Raw genomic sequence first — 22086 nt, 5'->3', positions numbered from 1 at the left:
AGATCACAGGCATTCTGAGAACTTTTATGTGATAACACAGAGCCTGATAAACAAATGATGCTCCATACACATCACTTCCCTACCTGTCCTCTCTTCCCAGCTCAGTGTATGTTACCTCTGACTCCAAGTCCCTTCAGAGACAATGAGGTGAGCCAGGGCCACCTGCCAACATCTCTGCCACAGTGATGCTAAGGGCCAAAGCCACACCATCCCCCCGAGAGCCAAGCTCTCAACATTTTCCATCTTCAGTGAACGCTAAGCACCCAGCTTTCTCTGCCTTCCTTGCTTTAGGTGCTTGTGTGATTTTGAACACAGCCTTTAAGTGTCACGGCAACATCTTAAAGGGGGGAAAAAAATACTAAGTTTTTTCAATAAAATTGCTCAGAACAGGGAGAAAATGGAAATTAAAAGCTTTTTATATGAGTCAGCAAGGCAGCTGGCTTGGGACCATCCAACTATGCAAACAGGGAAGGTGAAAGGAATTCTGGACTTAATCAATCCTTCCTTAACTGGTCAGGTTTGACATTTCCTCCCAACCCCTTATCCTCAATCCAAGAAGTGACTCTACATCTCCAGTTTTATTTTGCTTTTTAAATATTTATTTACTTTATTTGGCTGCTCCAGGTCTTCGTTGCAGCAGGAGGAATCTTTAGCTGTGGCATGCGGGATCTAGTTCCCTGGCCAAGGGTCAAACCCAGGCCCTCTGCATTGGGAGCATGACCATTAGACCACCTGGGAAGTCTCTCCAGTTTTGTTTTTTAAAGACAGAAGAGAACGTCATCCACATTAAGTCTCCTGCCCAGAGTGACTCAACAGGAGGTCACATACCAAATCTGCTGTTGTTATTATTTAAAATTACACAGAGCACTTTATATGTCAAGCGCCTTCCAATCATTTTTATTAGTCCACACAACACCCACCTAACATCCTCAAGTGTTATATTTCTGTTTTATAGGTGACACCAAGAGGTCAAGTGATTTACCTGAGGTCATACATACAGCAAGTTTCTTAAAGTCACAAGCAAAGAGACCTGGGAGAGGCTGCTACACAGCAGGGATCCTAATTCCTCTCCAGCCCAAAAGGCAAGTTGGGTAGCATGAGCACAGGCCTTATTTTTAGACCTGGTCTTCCCCTGCAGATTGTGCCCAGGTATGAAGAGTAAGACATGCTTCCTTCTGCCACTCTGAAAAAGGGAACTTTCAGTAACTCTCTCTGTCTCTGCTAAAGATATGACCAAGGGGCAAGTTGAACCCAATCCTCTGTAACCCTGTCTCCATTCTAACTCCAAATCGATGGCTGCAGATAAGAGAGACCAGGACAGAAGACTGAACTAGGGACATGACAGATGTCACTTTACCTAGAGCTTTACCCCAGAACTCTCAAGTGCCTCTTCATGATGCTTTTCTTCTAAACCTGGGCAGTCACGACCAACTCTAGGCATGCTCGTGGTATTTACCACCAGAGACTATGCAGACAACCACCTCCAGAGGATGCCTGCTGGCCTCTGTCCAGTGAGAGTCTTGCAGTCATGTTTGTGCCAGGACACATGAACATATCTACTGGAGCTCTCTGGGTAACAAGCATCTCATTTAGAATGCCTCTGGAACGGGTGTTTCAGAGCAGCTATAGGAACAGGTAAGAAATGCAGGAAGAGACCTTTCCTGACCTTTCCTGCCCTGAATGCCTTTCCTCAACTTCAGATTATCTGAGAGTCTTGGTTTCTTGGCAAGCTTGCCCGACACACCGCTCATGGCAGGCTCGGCCACACAGGTGTGCTCTGGGTTTCAGGCCAAGCTGTGGTTACCTCCTTCCACCAGAAACCACTCCAGAGAGGAAAAAATATCACAACTTCATGCACTCGAACAAAGCAATGGTGAAACCCCTTCCCCTGTCCGCACCCTGCTCAGTGCCAGTACATAGGTTTAATGGGGAATAAAAAGACTGGGTGGAGGCGGTGGGATGGCAGGGGAGGAAGGATTCTTTGCAGATGGGGGAGGGAAAGAAAACAACAGAGCCAATTTTCCCATCCCGGTCTGAGCCCACGCTGTAGACTTATATTTTTCCATACTGGAGAATAATAATCCCTTTATCCAGCCAGTCTGGAACCATCAGTCCCTGATAATTGATTTCAGACCCTGAATGGAAAGCTGGGAAGGTGTGGGTAGCTGGAAAATGGGGTGGGGAATGGGAGGGAGCGGGGAAGCCCATAGAAGAAAGTGGGGGGGTACAAGGGATGGCCCGATGAAGATAAAGAGGCCGAAGGCAGAAGCTCTGCACTCACACGGCCAGGGAATGCTGGGATGCCTCCCCAGCGGAGCCGGCAGGAGCACGCGTGCCGGGGCGCCAGGCACTGGGCAGGGCTCTGGCCCCAGGGCTGCCGTGAGCCCAACCCTGGGCCAGTGCTCAGCCTCTGAGGTCTGTCCCAGCTCTGCCCAGTCCCTTCTTTCTTCTTACTCTGACAGCCACTCCATTCATACACATTCTTAGTCAGCATCGCTTGTTCTGGGCTGGGGTAAGCTGGCAAACCTCCTCCATAAAGGGCCAAATATCTTAAAGTGTAAATATTTTAGGCTTTGGGGACTACCTGGTCTATGTCACTATTACCCAACTCTGTCATTACAGCACAGGTGAGGGACCTGAGGCTTACAGAAGCAGAGACTTGCTCTGGGTCACAGAACTAGCGAGAGCAGGACTGGGCCCTGAACACAGACAGAGGATTCCAAAGCGCGCATCCTTACCTGCACATCACACTCTGAATCCTACACCTCGGTCCCCCACATGACTACAGCTAGGGGAGGGGGGTGGTCAAGTCACCCCTGGCAGGATCCTACACCCCCCACTTCCGGCTGGCTCCCTAGGTCCCTTGGAGCCCCCCTGCCCCCCACCCCCCTCCCCCCCCCCCCCCCCGCCCAGGACTGACTCCCGGCTGTATCAGCACCAGCACTGAAGCCGCCACCTTCTGCTCTCCCATTAACTGCTCCACAAGCGGAGAATCCCCTCTCCCAGCCTTTGGGAAAACAATGGTACTGAGACTTCCTTCACATACTCAGGCAGCAGGCAGGGGCTTACCTGAGGCAAGTCCGTCTCCAAGGAGGGTGCTAAGAATCACCAGGGGAAGGAATACTCCATGTCCCGCAGAGGCCACGGCAAACGCTGAGGTGCTCTTTGGTGCTATCCTGCCATGGCACATCTTTTATCCGTCCAAGTTATTTTTAAAAGGAAAAATGTAAAAGCCACAAGGAAGAACTCTGAAGTCAGCCTCAGGTAAATTCACCTAGTAAAAAAAAAAAAAACAAAGACATAAGTGAAAGCTTTAGCCGTATGTTAGTTATAATAGGCCTTCCTTTATGATAAAGGAAGCCACGGTCACGTACAAAGTTGAAAGAATTCTAGCAGCTGAATCTCTACTGCCAGGAGAAGAGACAAACATGTAAGTGGCTTTTCAACTCCTCCCTGGGGAAATGCCAAGGCCCATAGTAAGCTGCCACAGGCGTGGTTACCACCTGGGAGCCAGATCCTTGTGACGGGACAAGGAGACCAGAGCTGGCTCACCTGGGGATCCGTCAAGCTGGGTAAAGCTTTCAGAAACTGCCCTGCTGCCTGCCTGCCCTGGGGGCTCCAGCAGAGAGGAGGAAAGAGATGGCTGTTCACGTGCAGAGTGTTGCACCAGAGTTTGCCTCTGCCTTTGCCACTGGACTCAGAGCAAGTTCAACTAACCAGAAAAAAAAGAAAAAAAAAAGAGAACATGTGTGTAAGAGGGAGAAATGCACCGCCTAGAGAAGGAACGCCACAGCCGGTGCCAAGAGCCCCTGGCTCGGCCTGCTCAACCACCAGGGGCTGCAGGAGCCCCTGGGGATCTGGCTCTCCCCACCAAGCTCAAAAATGGACTAATTACTCAAGGCTCACCCAACACACCTGCGACCCCAGAGGCTGCATCTGTTGGCTTTACGTGACAAACACTGAGGGGAGAATGAGGCATAACTGTTGACTAGCCCAACCATCTACTCAGGCTCAAAGACTCCCACCAGTATCTTTAAAAAAGCAAAAAAAATCAGGGATCAAGACTTCTAAGGGTTTTTTCCCACTTGCTTTCAGGAAAGCAGAAGGGTTGATCATACATTTTGATATAAATCTATTATATTCTACTTAACTCATTTGATATCACTGATCCTAGTTTATAAAAGATATTCCAAATATGATTACACTTCCTCCTTAAACGCCATACACACCTCTTTCTCCAGTAAGGCTTTATGTAAACAGATAAGCAAGCCTGCTGCTGCTGCTGTTGCTGCTAAGTCGCTTCAGTCGTGTCTGACTCTGTGCGACCCCACAGACGGTAGCCCACCAGGCTCCTCCGTCCCTGGGATTCTCCAAGCAAGAACGCTGGAGAGGGATGCCATTTCCTTCCTCCAGTGCATGAAAGTGAAGAGTGGAAGTGAAGTCGCTCAGTCGTGTCCGACTCTTCACGACCCCATGGACTGCAGCCTATCAGGCTCCTCCACCCATGGGATTTTCCAGGCAAGCGTACTGGAGTGGGTGGTCATTGCCTCTTCCGGATAAGCAAGCCTGCCATCTACAATCCCAATAAAGGATGTCCCTGAGGGATATCACCCAGCCCTGACTTTAACCCATGTATGAAGCCTTTGGCTCAGGCCTACACAGCCCTTCTAAAGAGAGGTACTGCAGACAGCAATATGAACTGTCTCAGTCTAAAGGAAAAGCAGCTATGAGGGTCTTCAATGAGCATGACCAAGGGGCTCACGGAGAGAGCTAGCCCTGGGTCTTCATTCACCACCCCTAAATGGTTGGGACTGTAGAGTCCTCTGTCCTCAGCTTTTACCCACACTCCAACCTGGGCCTTCACAGCTGTAGAACAGGGATGGTTCGTGGAGAGGTCTAGGGATGGAGTCTGCTAATGACCCAAAAGGGTACACAAAACCACATGCATGTCAATGTGTAAAAACAGTTATACAGCTAAGAATGGTAGAGTCAGAATGCCAGAATTCAAATCTCTTTCCTGTGCTATCACTTGTGGCCAGTTTACTCTCTGAGCCTCAGTTTTCTCATCTGTAAAATGGAGACAGTAACCATACCATCATCTTCATAGGGTTGATGTAAGGATTCAGTTCAGTTCAGTTCAGTCCCTCAGTCATGTCAGACTCTTTGCAACCCCATGAATCGCAGCACGCCAGGCCTCCCTGTCCATCACCAACTCCTGGACTCCACCCAAACCCATGTCCATTGTGTCGGTGATGCCATCCAAACATCTCATCCTCTGTCGTCCCCTTCTCCTCTTGCCCTCAATCTTTCCCAGCATCAGAGTCTTTTCAAATGAGTCAGCTCTTTGCATCAGGTGGCCAAAGTATTAGAGTTTCAGCTTCAACATCAGTCCTACCAATGAACCCCTTAGGATCAGACAAAGTGCTCAAAACAGTGCCTGGCACTTTGCAAGTCCTCAGTAAACAATGGCACCTGTTGCTGTCATAATTATTAATAAGATCTGAGCATCAGAGGAGACCTTAGAGGTCATCAGGCTTCATCTCCTCTTCTGAAAGAAGCCAGAACTAAAGTTCAGAGAGTTAAAGGTTATGCCCAGGCCACCAGCCAGTTAGCAATGGATCCCTGGTGCTGCCACTGTGCATGCAGCCACAGCTGGAGGCCTGGGCAGGCACTCACCGCCCCAGGGGAAGAACAAGTGGGTCATGGAGGATGACACCTGCTCGAGCACGTGCACAAGTACTTCCGAGGCCAGATCAGGGTTGTGCTCAGTGTTCTGTGCATGAGTGGAGGGGGTCAGGAAAGACTACCCAGGAGAGGGGATGCTAGACAGACTACTGAATGGTGTGTCCAGTGAAGAAGGAGCACATCGAGTACAAGCGGCTGGGAGTGACGGACTCCTACACTCCCAGGAGACGCCACAGGCAGGGGCTAGGCTAAATTTAAAATTGAGCCTGAAGACCAGGACTTCCCTGGTGGTCCAGTGGCTATGATTCTGTGCTTCCATGCAGGGGCCTGGGTCCATCCCCGGCCAGGGAACTAGATCCCACACGCCACAACTAAGACCCGGTGCAGTCAAATAAATTAAAGAAAAATTAAAAAATAAAGAATAAAAACTTTATCATTGAAGACCATGTGGAGCTTACAAGGATTATACACAGGAAGTTCTAACTCCAAATTCTTTCAGGAAGATCACTGTGGCACGGATTTTAGAGGACTGGTTACCAAGTAGGAGGGTAACTTGGTATGAGGGAGGGTTACCAAGTGGTAAAGAATCCTACATTTAGCGTTTTTGATTAATGTAGGGGATTCCCCATTGGCTCAGTGGTAACGAATCTGCCTGCCAAGAGGGAGACCTAGGGAGACCTGGGTTCGATCCCTGGGTCAAGAAGATCCCCTTGAGGAGAAAATGGCAATCCACTCTAGGACTCTTGCCTAGGAAATCCCATGGACAGAGAGGCCTGGTGGGCTACAGTCCATAGGGTCACAAAAGAGTTGGACACGACTTAGCAACCAAACAACAATTAAAGTAGAGCTCTCTGGAGAACCATGTGACAATATCTAGCCCCTAAATGCACATATTCTCTGACTTATCCATTTTACTTCTATATTCTGTCCTCAGAAACCACTTGTGTGCAATGATACATATGCAGGATATTCAGTGCATTATTTCTAATTGCACAAAACTGAAGGGGACTAGTTAAATAAGTTACGTAACACAATACACGCAGTGGTTTAAAAAGAACTGGGCAGTTCAGTCTGTACTAATATGGAATGCCTTCCAAAGTTAGTATGTGAAGAAAACCATATGTGTATGTGTGCATGTGTTTTTAAAGGATAAACACGCGTGCATATGCGTGTACACACACGTGTGTGCGTACACACATACATACACACACTCTTGTATGCACTGAAAGTCTCTCTCTGGAACTGATGTACAAGAAACTGGTAGCTACCAAGTGCTATCAGGGAGGGGAACTAGGGGTGAACAGGGGAGAAGGCTCACTGTTCACCGAATGTATTCCCTTTTCATCTCCTTGAGTGTTGTATCTTGTGTATTACCTAATCAAATAGATAAAATACAAAATAAAATTAATGCAGCAAGGCCTTCCCATAGGCCACCCATCTCCTTCCTTAACAAATGAATGGACACGCCAGTAAATCTGATTTTCCCTGCCAGGAATACAGTCAGTTGCAGGGTTCAGCACAAGGGTCATCTCCTAGGGGAGTTCTTTTCTGACATGTCACACCCACCTCCAGTAGAAATAACCCTCTTCTTACTCCCCAAGTGCCCTGAGCACCCTACTCTGACGGTACCTCTATCAGGTGATTACATCTGTTTATCTGTCTTACCTCACCCGGCTCAAAGTTCCTGAAGGCAGGGACCGTGAATTACTCAACATGGAATTTTCAAAAGCCGTCACAGGGCCTGGCACCACACAGGAAGGCAGCAAATGTCTGCCAAACTCATGAATACTACGGGGAGAAGCGAGTATGGAACTGGGGAAAAGATGCATACATATAAGCTCATGTTTTGTTTTGAAGAAACAGCTGCTTCCTCCCTTACTGTTAAGCAGGCACCTGGGCCAAGGGACTAATTCCACCATGAGTCAAAGACATGATCAAGTGCAGAACAAATTGGGTGATGGAAATTCGGGCTCTGCAAAGAAAAAACATGAAAAGAGGAGAGTCAAGAAACGTTCACAAGCAAGGCTGAGCCAAGGGAGTGCTTTAGAAATAACTTGGAGAAAAGTGAGTCCCCACGGCCCCAGAGTATCCCAAAATGGGAAAACTCAGCTATTACAGAGAAAGGATCACGCTACATCTAATCATTTTAAGAAAGGATCCGCTTTGAATGCAGAATTTTAAAAAACTGTCCTTGAATTGTGGCTTTAGACCAAGTGAAAAGAAAAACACTGAAAAGAAATTAAGACTGAGTATTCATTACTATCCCTACAAAAAACCTATAGGCGAAAAATTGGGGAAAAAAAATTCATTTCACTTCAGTATTTTTTTTTTGGGGGGGGGGTGTTTTAGTGACAACTTCCCCTGATTTAAAAAATTATGATTTAGAGAAAGAAAGTAGAATGGTGGTTGTCATGGGCTGGGGGGAGTAAGGAATTGGGAGATACTGTTTAAGGCTTTGTCAGATGAAGACAGTAATGGAGACAAGACAGTGGTGATGGTTGTTCGACATTATGAATGTACTTAATACCACTCTTCAAAATGGTTTAGATAGTCAATTTTATTATATGTGTGTTTTACCACAGTAAAAACAAAAACAAAAAAACTGGGAAAAAATTATGATTAAGAGGAACTGGGAACTAATCATGCTTACTTCCAAAGCCTGCGCTCATATCCATCCTTACAAGCATCTAAACCAGACATGAGGAGAGAGGAAAGGACCAAGGGGGACCAACTGCCACCAACCAGCCTGCTGGTCAGGAACGCTCTCTGGCTTCTGTTTTCACACCTAAAAACGGCTCTAAAGCCTCTCTCAGCCACAGAATCCTCCAGAGCACATCCACGCTTCTCTTTGTACAACTCACTTCTTTCTCCAACAGCCAGCATTTCCTTCCAAAACGTGAGGTGAGGAAGAGTTATGGAAAAACCTACATTCACCCTTCTGATTCTCCTTCTTGGGATTCTTGCTGCCACCTCAACAGCCTGTGGTAAAAGGAGACCACCATGATCTGGACTGCCATAGGGCCCCTCCCACCTCTGTGAACACAGAACATCAAACGCTTCAGTGACTGTGCCCTGCTGAATGTGACGGTCGTAAACATTCATTTCCTGTCCAGAGCCAAGAGGAAGGACACTGCCCTCACCTCTGCCTCTGCTTCCTCATCTGTAAAATGGAAGCTGTGAGAACCAAGCTTGAGTTATCTCACTGCTGCTGCTGCTAAGTCGCTTCAGTCGTGTCCGACTCTGTGCGACCCCATAGACGTCAGCCCACCAGGCTCCCCTGTCCCTGGGATTCTCCAGGCAAGAACACTGGAGTGGGTTGCCATTTCCTTCTCCAATGCATGAAAGTGAAAAGCCAAAGTGAAGTCGCTCAGTCGTGTCCGACTCTTTGCAACCCCATGGACTGCAGCCCACCAGGCTCCTCCGTCCATGGGATTTTCCAGGCAAGAGTACTGGAGTGGGGTGCCACTGCCTTCTCCAGAGTTATCTCACTAGTTTCTAGTTAAGGCTCAAAAGAGACAAAATGGAAGGGACTGCTTCCTCTGTGAACTGGTAAGACTCAGGCCTTCTACTCACAGTCTCAGCCTCTAAGCCAAGACAGCAGAAGGTGACCTGAGAAGACTGCTCATGAGAACGATGACAATAAGCATGCCACGCCTCTGGGGCTGAGGACAGCCTGTAACACGAGCTCCGAATTCACACTGTTTGCTTACTTGTTGTTGCCATAGATGCTTCCAGATGAACCAAAGAGCCTGCTAAGATTAAAGGTATCCTAAGAGTCACCCTGAAAAATGGCTCACAGCCTAGACAGGCAGCAGCAGCAGCAAGGGGGAACCTTGGAACAGCCAGGGCACCCAGGGCCCAGCTCCTAGTAGCCCCTGTGCCTGGGGCCCATTCCTGCACGCACGGCCCCATTCTCCCTGCTCCTCAGGTGGAGGATGTCACAGTCCTGCTGGAGGCGCGGTCAGGTCACACTCTACTGAGCCCTCCTCTGTGGAGGCTAAGGGTCCTGACTCAGCTCCACCTGCCTCCCAGAGGCTACCTGGGTTTCTCTACGGCTCAGACTCAGTTTACATGAGTCACTCAGGACAGATTATTTCCTAAGTCGTGGCCATCTCTCCATTAGTTATAAGGGGTAAGTGAATAGGTAAGACCAACAGAAATCCTTTCCTTGCTTCAGCCTAGTCTGGAAAGGGGATGGTGGTGATGGAGAATCTAGAATAAGTTTGTTCCTTTGATTAACCATCTTCACCAACCCCCATACTACCGTGTGATGGGGGGAAGACAACAGTTCATGAAGTCAGAACAGAATTTAACCCTTGCATTTCAGATTGTACAGGAAATAAGTGTTAGCTCTCTGTGGAGTTCAGAGCTCCTCAAAGGGTGTGATAAGAGCAGCGAGTGTGCCGTGGGGCCCTCCTTGCCTCTCCCTCTCTCCCGGCTTCACTCTCACTCATCCTGATTTGGCTGGGCCGAAGCAGCAAAAGATACCTAAATGCCTCCCATTCCTCCCCCATAAAATGACAAAATTACATTACTTCTAGATGTCTTCAGTTCACTTTTTCCCTCCCTGGGGATAAACGGCTCCTTCCTATCTTACTAACCTCTGTATCTTCCCCTTTCTTTTATGCCACCAACAGCTGAATACTTCAATAGGCACGAAGTTGTCTTTTGGACTCTGAGATCCTTGAGAGTCATAATGTTACTTTATCCAGTTCCTTTTCATCTCCAGTCAAGGACACAAACAAGGTCAAAGTCCAAAGGACACAAACATCAGAGTCTTGTTAAAATTTACCTCCTACAAATCACAAAAATAACCCTCAGTTTTTTCTCAGAAAAACTTCCTGGTGCTTCCCTGGTGGCTCAGATGGTAGAGTCCACCTGCAATGCAGGCTCGACTCCTGGGTCAGAAAGATCCCCTGGTGGAGGGCATGGCAACCCACTCCAGTATTCTTGCCTGGAGGATTCCATGGACAGAGGAGCCTGGCGGGCTACAGTCCATGAGGTCGCAAAGAGTCAGACTGAGAAACTAACCCTTTCACTTTCTCAGAAACCACTGAAGCCAGGGTAAGGCATGTACGGGAGGCTTTTCTGAATTGCTCGGATATCCCCGTATTCTTGTCTTTCTTGCCCAAACTGCTCACTACAGCCTCTTGCTGTTTTGTTCTCCCTACCCTGTTCCTCAGGCTTCAGACAGCAGGAACATCAGCAGATACATGGACTCTTCCCTGTAATCACCTCTAATGACTCTTTTCTAGAACCCAGCAGGATGACTGCAGCCTGGTCCTGCAGGCAGGAGACAGCCCTCAAGTCCTAGCACCACCAACCAGCAGTGGCTGGGCCTCAGATGAGTCATTCATTCTTCCTGGCACTCACCGCATGGGCCTGGATGATCCCCCAATGTCCTTTCAGTTTTAAGCGATCTGGAATGTCTTCTAAGGAAAAGGAGGAGCCCCGAAGTATTTCCTCTGAAACAGAAGTCAACAAAAGTTCTGACTAGAAGGAAGAAATGTTAAATCCTTCTTCTTTATTCCCCAGAGCAGACATATCCTAGCATCTACCTCCCTCTGCACTGCAACAAACTCAGGAGATGCCGCTTTTCCATTTAGAGCTTAATCAATCCATCACCACATGTGTACAGGCCATCCATACCCAGTGTTCCTAAAGCCCTTTCCAAAAATAACAAACAACTAACAACAACAAGAAAAAACCCAGCCTCCACACACGCACAGGCAAGGATCACCACAGAGCTGTAGGGGCCCAGAGAGAAATAGAAAAATGCAAGAGAGAAGGATGGAAAAAAAACACAGACAGACTCAGGACAGGGAAAATGAGAGACACGGCAGAGTGCCTTGGCTCAGGCCATCCATTTCCAACCCTGAAGGCAGGAAAGTATCTCTTCTCTGGACTGACGGCCTGAACCAGGACAGAGACTTTGCCTCCCGATGCCTCTGTTTCCTCATCAGAAAACCTGAAACAGTTTCATGTTCGTCTCACGCAGAGAGGCTGGACCCATGGAAAGATGCCAGCAGACTGGGTAAGAACCTCTGGTCTGCGTGGACATTGCTAATTAGGTGGTCCAGGGCAAACTATTTCCAGTTCCCATCCACAAAATGGGTAAATAATACCCACCTTATTGGGCCGTTGGGAGGTGGAAACGGAATCAACGTGAAGGATCAGAACAGCATCTGGAATACGGGGCCCTCACATGAGCACTGCTGGAGGCCCCTTCCTGCTCTAACAGGCTGTGACTGAGCCCACACGAAACTCCCAAAGGACACTGTTGTCCTGAGAAAAGGCCCAAAACACAGTTAGTTTAGAAGAAAGAAGAGCCACGAGGTTAAACAAGTAAACCTCCAGAGGTCTCTCCCATGAAGTTCTAAAAATATATTTTTAAGGAACTGAACATGCCTCCCTCCAAATTATATAACCTTGTACGTGAGCATCCTAAAGTGATATGTGTCTAGAGGGACCAAGGAGGTTTTCCTAAATATGTCCTACAGCGTAAATATGCTGTAGGACAGGATAAGGGCAGAGTTTACAGGACTGAGATACACACACCCGCATACACTCTCTCTCATTACCTCATTATATAGGTGCCATTGTGCCATTATTTTACAGATAAATGCAATCAAAGGGACCTAGAAGTCTTTCCTCCTCCTGCTTTCATACTGCAGAGGGCTCCCTACTCTTTTTTTCCCAATACAAGGTCAAGCTTATTTGCATCTCCTCTGGGAAAACTCATCAACTGAGCCCACAACATGGGACAGCTCTTCTGAAGCCACAGCATCACTGCATGAAGACTGGGAGAACTGATCATAACCTTTCCTGTGGACCACTCACAGTTACTTAACTGTTGTATACTACATTTACTGCAGGTGGTAAATTTCTGCAGAGCTCACCAACTGCCTCTTTCTGTGCCCCAGAGTGTTCAACATTTATTTGTTCACAGAAGCGGAAAATAAAGATAAACCCCAAACCTCATAATGTGTGTAGGAAACACAAGATGGCAAAGTAGCAGCAGATATAAAACAGGAAGGGAGATGGATAGATAAATCCTGAAGTTTTGCCAGTCAGGAAAACAGATGCTTGACAGACATGGCTGTAATTGGTTCCTGGACCCAAAGATGCATCTACGTGTCATCACAGCCCTCTGCTTGGTTTCCATCAGAGCTGAGCAGAGCAGGTTTCAATACTCACTTGGCAAATAAAAGCTGGGACGCTGATTTGCTAAATCCGATTTCTTAGGGCTCTATGTTTGCAGTAACTATACTGCAATTCAGCAAATATTTACTGGCTGTCTTCAGTGCAAGGCCTGGGTGGTCACAGAGATGACGTGGGGCATAGTTCTTACTCTCAAGGAATTCACAGTCTCCATGAGAGGAATTATATGTTTATCCATATAGCACTGTGAAACTGTTACTAGGGGTTTTTTTTTTTAATTAAAAAAAAAGTGCTATGAGAACACAGAGGCCATAAGAACAAAGGATTCTGGTTGGGAGCAGGGGGAGGTGAAAGAGGAAGCTTTGAGCTGGACCTTGACGGTCATGCACAGATTTAGTGAGCTCTCTGACCCATTCTGCATCCACAGATCTAATTATAAAGAAAGAAAAAAAAAACGGAAGAACAATTCACCGAAAAGATGGCAGAGGGAAAGAGGAAAAATAAACAGTGACAATTCTTTCTGCCAAGAGCTGCTGACTGCTGCTGTCTGGCAACAGGAAATAAACGTAGCTATATATCTTTACTCAGGGGATGTTTAGGTGCTAGATTCTGGTCTTCTAAGTACATACTCACGGCTGTGCAGGAAAACACCTCCTCCAGGTCAAAAATAGCAAACCCAAGAGAACTGGCTGAAGCAGTCGTGTTTGCTTTTTACCATCCCTGTGGATCGCTTTCCAAAGGCTCTCACGTGGGAGGGCATAAACAGGTCTGTGTCACTGCCTGGTTCTCAGGCCTTCTGCTACCTTCCCAGTCAGTCTGGGAATGCTGCCTATTTAAAAATAAACTGTAAAAACTCACCCAAAACCCCCAACTCTAAACCACTCCTTACTTTGTTTCATTTGATTTCACTGAAATTAAAAGGGGTTGAGCGAGAAATGAGGCTAAAATGACCATAGAGAATGGATTCTCAGGTGAAAACGAAAATACAGGCTTACTGAGTTCAAGGTCAGGAGATCTGGATTCTACTCATGTTCTGCCTCTAACTGGAAAACCTGACCTTGAAAAAGCATGATGTTTCACCTCTCTGCACAACAGCCACTTCAGCATGAACCCCAATATAGTTATCCAATCTTTTAGACCTCCATTATCCTTATCTTTAAACTTGCACTAACAATAGCTACCTTGTAGGCATCATGTCATGTAACACATGTTATCATATGGTATGAGTATGGTGTAAGTATATCATATGGTCTAAGTATCACATGGGAATTACATGTAAAGCACTGAGCACATTGCCTATATTCAGTAAGTCGTCAAAAATAGGTGTTCTAGTTTTCACCATCTATTATTGTCATCATAATCTGAAAATGTAAAAGGCTGAGCTAGATGATCACCACCTGAACAGCTTCTCTGGCTCCAAAATCCTCTGGTTCTTTAAGTCACCTTCTCCTTTTTTTCTTTTCTTTTTTTGATGTGGACCATTTTTAAAGTCTTCACTGAATTTGTCACAGTATTGCTTCTGTTTTATGTTTTGGTCTTTGGGCCTCAAGGCACGTGGGATCCTAGCTCCCCGACCAGGGCCAGGGATTGAACCCACACCCCCTGCGCTGAAATGCACAGTCTTAACCACTGGACTGCCAGATAAGTCCCTTCTTTTTATTCTTTTCAGGCGGTTAGATGGAAAGGAAGGGAGATCAACTTGGAGAAGCATGACAGTTACCAGTATATCCTCAACGTTTATGTTAGAAACACTACAACACAATTAAGGAAATTCATCAATGAGCTGAAAGGGGCATGCTCCGCTCCCTGGGGAAGAGTCTTAGCTGTGACTCACACCGAAGCCACAACATGGACACATCTGCTGCCTCTACGCCCTTGTTCATGAAGCACAACGCCCTCCAGGGCCAGCACAATGCGACTTCATCCACCTCATCTCTACCTGTGTGCAGCTCCTCGGAGAGCCCTAAAAGACAGCACATGGCCAATCAACCCAATTCTAGTAATGACTAATCCCCCCTGCAAAGCAGTCTATTTAAACAAAAAAGTGCCTTCTCCTTAATATAATTTGAATGTGGTCAAAAATTTAACGCCCCTCCCCAAAAGTTAAGAGTGTAATCAGAGTATAGTAACAAGATCGAAGTGCTAGACTGAAATTAAATTCAGATGATATTAATAGGCACTTTCTTTTATTCACTCAGCATTCATAACATGCTAAAGACTACAGAGGATGCCAAAAACTCATAGGATGCAATGAATGAGAACCATAAAAGATGGCACCGAGGTTTCCGGCCTGTGACTGGGTGAATGGTAGACGCTACCACGAGAGGAAAGAATACATGTGGACAAGTAGGCGCTGTGAAGCACGTGATGAATGCAGCTCAGGTCGTGTCTGGAAGGACTGAACTACAGGTACTGGGAGAATATCCAGGTAGAAAGGTCTAGCAGGCAAATTAGAAATGACTATGAAACTCTGCAAAGTACTCTGAACTCAGGATGTAGCCCTGGAGTGATCGGCCTGAAAGTGATCGCTGAAAGCATGCAAAAGAGATGAGAGCTCATCTTGGTGAGAGAGCTGAGTGAGAAGAGAGTCAAGACAGGATCCTCGGGGGAACACTAACTTTCTAAAGCAGCATGTAAAGGAAAGAGAGATCATGAAAGACCCTCCCAAAAGTACAAACCAGGAGCCTATGCATCAGAGCTGTCACCGGAGGGACACAGTGATTCAAGGAGAATGTGAGGGTGAATGGCAGACCCAACAAAGGTCCCATAAATGAAGCCTAAAAGACATCCACTGGATCTGATCACAAGGTTATCACTAGTGATCGCCTCAAGAGTGGATTTATTAGAGTCGTGAGGGAAGATCATGAATTCAAAGTGAGAAAGCACAGACAATAAGGGCAAAACTCCTGGGGGGAAGGATGGTGGAACCGGGAAAGAAGGAAGAAGAAAGATGGGATGACAGCTACAGAGAATTTGTGTACTACGACTTGTACCTTCTCAGTTAAGCTAAGGTTTTCAGTTAACGCTTCTGGAACTGCAGCTCTGAGACACTCCCCCCACCCCCACCCCAATCGAGAATCCCTCTGAAATGACACCCACACACTGTGACTGCCAAAGCTAGGGAGACACTGGGGATGAATGTTTAAGACGGGCCTGCTTCCTTCTGTTCAACAATAGAGGCCTCTCCAGCCCATCAGCCCTCTTCCAAAACTACCTCTTCTGTAGGATTCATGAGTGAGAAGGAACTGTTAATCTAGTGGCAGGGCTAGAAAAGTGGCCTCTCCTAGTGTCTCTCAGGCCTTAAGATTCTCTGTAAATATGGTCTCAGTTTCTGCCATTCTCCTCCTTTCCATTCAAATGCCAGCTGAGGACTTGCCCCTGAGATTCAGGTTCAGGATTCCAAGAACATGCTCTTCACCTCCACCGACAGCAGCTTACTGTTAAATGTATACCTGGTGAGGTATACACTTAGACCAATCAAGACACTGTCTTCTAGTCCAAATGTTCTTCATCTTCTGTTAAGTTTCAAGAAGCCTCCTAATTCATAAGCAAACCATGACTCTTCCCGTCCTCCTCCTCACAAATTACCCAAACTTCCTGTAAGTTGTCAAGGTTGGACTGTGAGGCCCCAAGCAAGGAGGAGAAGCAGGAACTTGCCTACTGTTCCTTCCCCTTTGATTAGTCCCACGCCCCAGCACCACCTCTGCCCTGACACGACCCTCTCACAGTACAGAGCCATCCACCAAGGCCTGCATGCTCTAGGTCTAGCTCCAACCATACCTCTAGTTCTCTCAATGTGGAGTTCAAAGTCAGGACCTGAGAAGAAAGGATCTGATTAATGCATAGGAAGGAATAGTCCCTTAAATCTCTAAATACAGACTCAAAGTTTATTTCAAATTAGTCAAAATTCAGGCAGAGGTATCAAATGAAGAACCTCATAAAGTCCATGTATCAACCAAGATGATGTTAAGAGAGACTGTAATAAAACTCAGCAGATGAAAAAGAAGCATCGTAATTTGATGAGGGAATCTGATAGCTCCCCCAATCTTAACACCTATCTTACTGACTTCATTCAACACATATAAAGAGCACTTACTTATACTGGATTCCACAAAAGGTACCAAAGTGAGGGAAAGCTCATACCTTTAAAGAGTTTACAGTCTACAGGGGAGGTGAGACACATACGCAGATAACTACGATGAGGTAAAACGTGAAAGCCCGTGAGAGATATACAGCCAAAGCGCCACAGAGGAAACAGGGAAGTAAGGTGGAGCCAGGAGAAGGAAATGAAACAGCCAATTAAAGAATTAATCACAACATGGATTTTTTAGTCATAAGGAGTCCAGTCCTGATTCTGCCTCTTGTTTTTAGAGGTACTTAGGTGTCCTGCGTTACCTGCTGTGTCTCTGTTTCGTCATATACGGAGTTGGGGTAGCAATACCTAGTTCATAGAATTGTGACGAGTCCGTGCTTCACACATTTCCGAAGAGCTTAATACAATATTTGGCACAGTGAGACTAGGGAAGATGGAAGGGCCACTGCACATAGGAATTTAGAGCTCCTGTGTCTGCACAGAGCAGTCGGGAGCCTCACTTGTCGACAGACAGCTGAGCACCCACTATTTGCTCATCAATTGTGCCTATTAGATCAGTCACCCACCCAGGCTGAATGGGCCTGTGGTGAGGAGGCACAGGAACGAGGCTCAGAGCGCATGCATGCGTATGCGCATGCCAGGATAAACCTGAAGTACACACTCAGTGTTCTGCCTGGAAGCAGGGCATCGCAATACAGGCTAAGTTCCAGATTACACACCACATACTGCATGACACTACAGCACGCTGTTCCTGTGGACATGGTAGCTGTTTGGTAAATGTTTGGTGCAGTGACATGACCTGAACCTGGTTGAATTCCCAATGAAATCTGTCTCACTGCATTAATTTTTCAACAAGTGAACACAGGAGGCAAAAGACACCTAAAAATTAGCCTGAGGGACACAGAAGTCATAATGGAATAACAGAGACTAGATTTACTTTTTCCTTAAACAACTAGAAAATCAGAGATAATTTATGAAATAATGGTTTTCAGACATTCAAAAATAGGTAGCACAGGGCAGTGATCCTTGAAAAAAGGGAAAGAAATGCAGAGTCCTGCGGGTGCCCCAGCTAACCCCATAAAGGAGTCTTCAGACCATAGAGTAGGCAAATAAAAACCTGAAAGAGTTCAATGATTTCACTGAGTTAAAGAGACAGCTGGGAACTGGGGGATGTCAAGGAGGCTAGAATGTGCAGGGCAAAGAAACTGAGAGGAGGGAGCTCAAAGAGAAAAAACTAACCATCTGCAGAGGCTGAGTGTTGATCCGTGCACGTGTTAGAGGAAACTAACAAGGCTAAGGAAAGAACTAACCCCTGACGCTCACACAGAGCCAGAAGTTTACACATTCCCATGGGCCAGAGTGGAAAAAAATAAAAGTCTCCTGGTTCACAGGGCACTGGAAGGAATCTTCACAAGTGTTTGGCCTCAATAGTGGGACCATCCTAGCCCTAGACTAAAGGCTGTCTGCAAAAAAAAAAAAGAAAAGAAAAAGGACAAAAATAAATAAATAAATAAAGGCTGAGAACCAAGCCTTGAAAGGATCAAACCAATTCTAAGTACTAACTGAACTGCTTCTGAGAACAAAGCCAAAAAGTTTTTAAAGGAATATGGAAAGTTTCAGCACCTAACAACATACAACTCACTACGTCTAGTTTCAAATAAAAACTGAGCAGACATGCAAAGAGGCAGAAAATTATGACCATGACCTGTGGTCACAGGAGGAGAATAAACAAATAGAAACAGACCTAGAAATGACACAGGTGACAGAACTGGTGGACAAGGATGGTCAAATCTCTGTTACAAATATACTCGGTGTGTTCATGAGAAAAGAGGAAGGCACAGGCAGGAGACCACAAAGACTCAAACGTTTAAACTTCTAGAGGGAAAAATACAAATACCTGAAAAAATACAGGATGGGATTAACAGATTAGACACTGCCGAAGAAAAAATTCAATAAACTTGAAAACACAGCAACAGAAACTATCCAAAGAGATATACACAGAACATAAGTCAGAAGTATGACTGTATCAAGCAGCCTAACACGTGCATAATTGAGGCATGGGAAGAACACATAGGTATGCACAAAAAAATTTTTTGATGTAAACTATGAACTCACAGATTCAAGAAACTCATCAAACCACAAGAAGAAGTACTTCAACAAGAAAACACCGCACGGCACACTGTAATCAAAATGATGAAAATGATCATTAAAGAGAAAATATTAAAAGCAGTCATGAAAGGGTAGGAGGACAGACAATGCACCCAGAGAAACAAAGAATTACAGCAAGTCTCCTGTTATAAACAATGCAATCCAGGAGGCAACGGAGCATCATGTTCAAAGTATTGGGGAAAAAAGTCAATTTGACACTGATTTCCTAAGGAAAGTTGACGGGAACTATGAGTTCCCATCACTGGGTTTTTTGTGATCTGCAGTAATATTTTTCAGGGAGGCCTGTGCTGAGCACAAGATGTAAACACAGTGGTCTTATAAACATCTGCAAGTACTTGTTCTTTAGTCACTAAGTCATGGCCAACTTTTTGTGACCCCCATGGACTGTAGCCCACTAGGCTCCCCCGTCCATGGGATTTCCCAGAAAGAATACTGGAGTGGGTGGCCATTCCCTTCTCCAAGGGATCTTCCTGACCCAGGGATTGAACCAGCACCTCCAACATTGGCAGGCAGATTCTTTTAACACTGAGCCACCAGGGAAGCTCTTTGGAAGTACAGGATTCTATGAGGAGTAAAAAGGGGTAAAGACCCTTTCTTACTTTCGTAGAGACACATTTTATACTCTTGACTCAACATTACAAACTCAAGCTCTTATACAGTCATATTCCTTAAGACACTGGAAAAGAGACAAGCAAGGTCTATCAGAGGATCCATCCCTTAGCTGAAGAAAATCAAGGAAGAAAGAAACAGTAAACCCCATCATGGAAAGAGTCAGCCTCACCAGCATTAGGCCTCAAGACGCCCCCCTCCCTCAAGTGTGCACATCTATTGGTTAATGTGTCTGACGGGCCTTTACAGATTCAGATAAAATGTTTTTTTCAGAACGAAAGAAATATTCCTTAAGAAGCAGGTAAAAGTAACTCAAGAAGTGACACAGAGTTACTCAATCCTTAGCTATGCAACCCAGCCCAGGGTAACATAATCTTCTTCTCATTAAGGACCCTGGGCAGGCACCCCATTCTTCAGAGTCCAGCCTGGGGCTCTACCGTGGAGGGACCAATGAAAATGGCAATTTATCTGTTTTTGACATTGGCTGGTCTGGTCTCTCCACTAAACTGTAGTTAATAAACTATAAGGTCCCGGGAAGGCTGGAGCTCTATCTTTTTTTTTTGTGCTTTTTTGGAAAGCTCTTGAGACCATCACTCTCTCAAAAAACCCTAGTACAGGTGCCCAAGAGAGACTCTCCTTCCCAAAATACCTTACTGCCTGAACAAGTGGTTTTCAACGGGGGCAATTTTACAAGCCAGGGTTTCTAGCAACATTTGGAGGACTTTTTGACTGTCTTAACCTGGGGGATGCTATTGGCATCCAAGAGGCAGAGGTCCAGGGTGCCAGCGAAAATCCCATGATGCACAGGACAGCCCCCCAGAACAAAGAATTTGGCCCCAAACGTCAAAAAGGCTGCAGCTGAGAGCCCTGGCCTGAGTGATCAGCATGGAGCTGAGCAGGTACCAGCAGAAGCTGTGCACATTGTAAACTCCCTGCTGCCACCGGCAAGCCTCTTCCTATCCTGCTCTTCCTTGATCCTGCTGTTGTCCCTAACTCAGGCTTACAGTCCCTCAGAGGAATTTAATAAGAGTTTAGAGGTCTGGGTGTTCACCCCATCTCGGCCACTAGCTGTTGATTCTGGCTGTTATATATCACAAAACTTTTCTGGGCCCATTTCCTCCTCTGTAAAACAGAAGGCTTGGAAAAGATGACTGAGGAGTTCTTCCAGCTCTCAAATTCTATTTGAATGCTATCTGTCCTTATCATGAGCCAAAGAGAAAGGATCCAGCTTAGTATGCACATCCACCCCTGAAGGACAGAGGTTCTGCTATTGTAGAGACAGAATCCAGCGAAGGGGGAGCTCTGGAGAAGCCAGGAGCTCAGGTACAAGTGATCTAGAAAGGGCTCTGCAAACACTGGCTTAAAGACCAGCCCAGGCTCTCAGGTTTAAAATACATAGGAAAGTCTCCCTTCTGCCTTTTCAGGTCAATCTTATTCATCAGTGTTAAGAGGAGGAGGGGGAGGCTCGGGCCACTGAGGAGCAGCCCTGGAATCACTTGGGAGCTTAACAGAGACACTGAGTCTCAGGGTCTGCTCCTAAGTCACTTCAGTGATGTCCCGACTCTGTGCAACCCCACAGATGGCAGCCCACCAGGCTCCTCTGTCCCTGGGATTCTCCAGGCAAGAATACTGGAGTGGGTTGCCATTTCCTTCTCCAATGCATGCATGCATGCATGCTAAGTTGCTTCGGTCATGTCTGACTCTGTGCGACCCTATGGACAGCAGCCCACCAAGCTCCTCCATCCACAGGATTCTCCAGGCAAGAATATTGGAGTGGGCTGCCACTTCTTTCTCCCTCATCCCTGATCCACAGAATGAAAATCTGCATTTTAGTAAGATTCCCCTGGTTTGAGAAGTTTGAAAAGTTTGAGAAGCCCTAGTTTAGCGCATACTGCCCTTGTATTCCCTGCTCTGTCATTTCCTCACTTGTAAAGATTGACTTTCAAGACTGTCCACATTCTATTCTAACTCCACCTCCTTGCACAGTTTGTGCACATGTACACACACATACACACCAGTTCAGAACTTCCAAACCCAGAGTCACCTACAGTCATGAAGACAAGTTCCTTTCTCTTTGCCTCTTGCCTACAAGCCTTGAGTTCAGTTCAGTTCAGTCGCTCAGTCGTGTCCGACTCTTTGCAACCCCATGAATCGCAGCACACCAGGCCTCCCTGTCCATCACCAACTCCCGGAGTTCACTCAGACTCCCGTCCATCGAGTCAGTGATGCCATCCAGCCATCTCATCCTCGGTCGTCCCCTTCTTCTCCTGCCCCCAATCCCTCCCAGCATCAGAGTCTTTTCCAATGAGTCAGCTCTTCGCATCAGGTAGCCAAAGTACTGGAGTTTCAGCTTTAGCATCATTCCTTCC

At 46.4% G+C, this 22086-nt stretch overlaps 1 protein-coding gene across 8 annotated transcripts in view; it reads right to left on the bottom strand.

Moving 5' to 3' along the window:
* Nucleotides 1–22086, bottom strand: part of SUSD6 (sushi domain containing 6) — a 97754-nt gene that overhangs the window by 47600 nt on the left and 28068 nt on the right. For 2 of the 8 annotated variants that reach the window (XM_069595140.1, XM_069595146.1), the window contains exons 2-3: nt 11059–11150; nt 3070–3274 (exon numbers count right to left, since the gene is read on the bottom strand). In XM_069595140.1, the coding sequence (XP_069451241.1) occupies nt 3070–3190 (121 nt within the window). In that variant the 5' untranslated portion in view covers nt 3191–3274; nt 11059–11150. Of the gene's footprint in view, nt 1–3069; nt 3275–3552; nt 3713–7350; nt 7658–11058; nt 11151–11814; nt 11971–22086 lie in introns of those variants that run through there. The other 6 variants (XM_069595149.1, XM_069595141.1, XM_069595143.1 and 3 more) reach the window with 5 other exon arrangements.

This window comes from Ovis canadensis, chromosome 7, assembly GCF_042477335.2.
Source record: "Ovis canadensis isolate MfBH-ARS-UI-01 breed Bighorn chromosome 7, ARS-UI_OviCan_v2, whole genome shotgun sequence".
NCBI classification, from domain to species: Eukaryota; Metazoa; Chordata; class Mammalia; order Artiodactyla; family Bovidae; genus Ovis; species Ovis canadensis.
The sequence above is the reverse complement of the archived record's forward strand: the minus strand, read 5'-3'. Positions and strand labels throughout refer to the sequence as shown.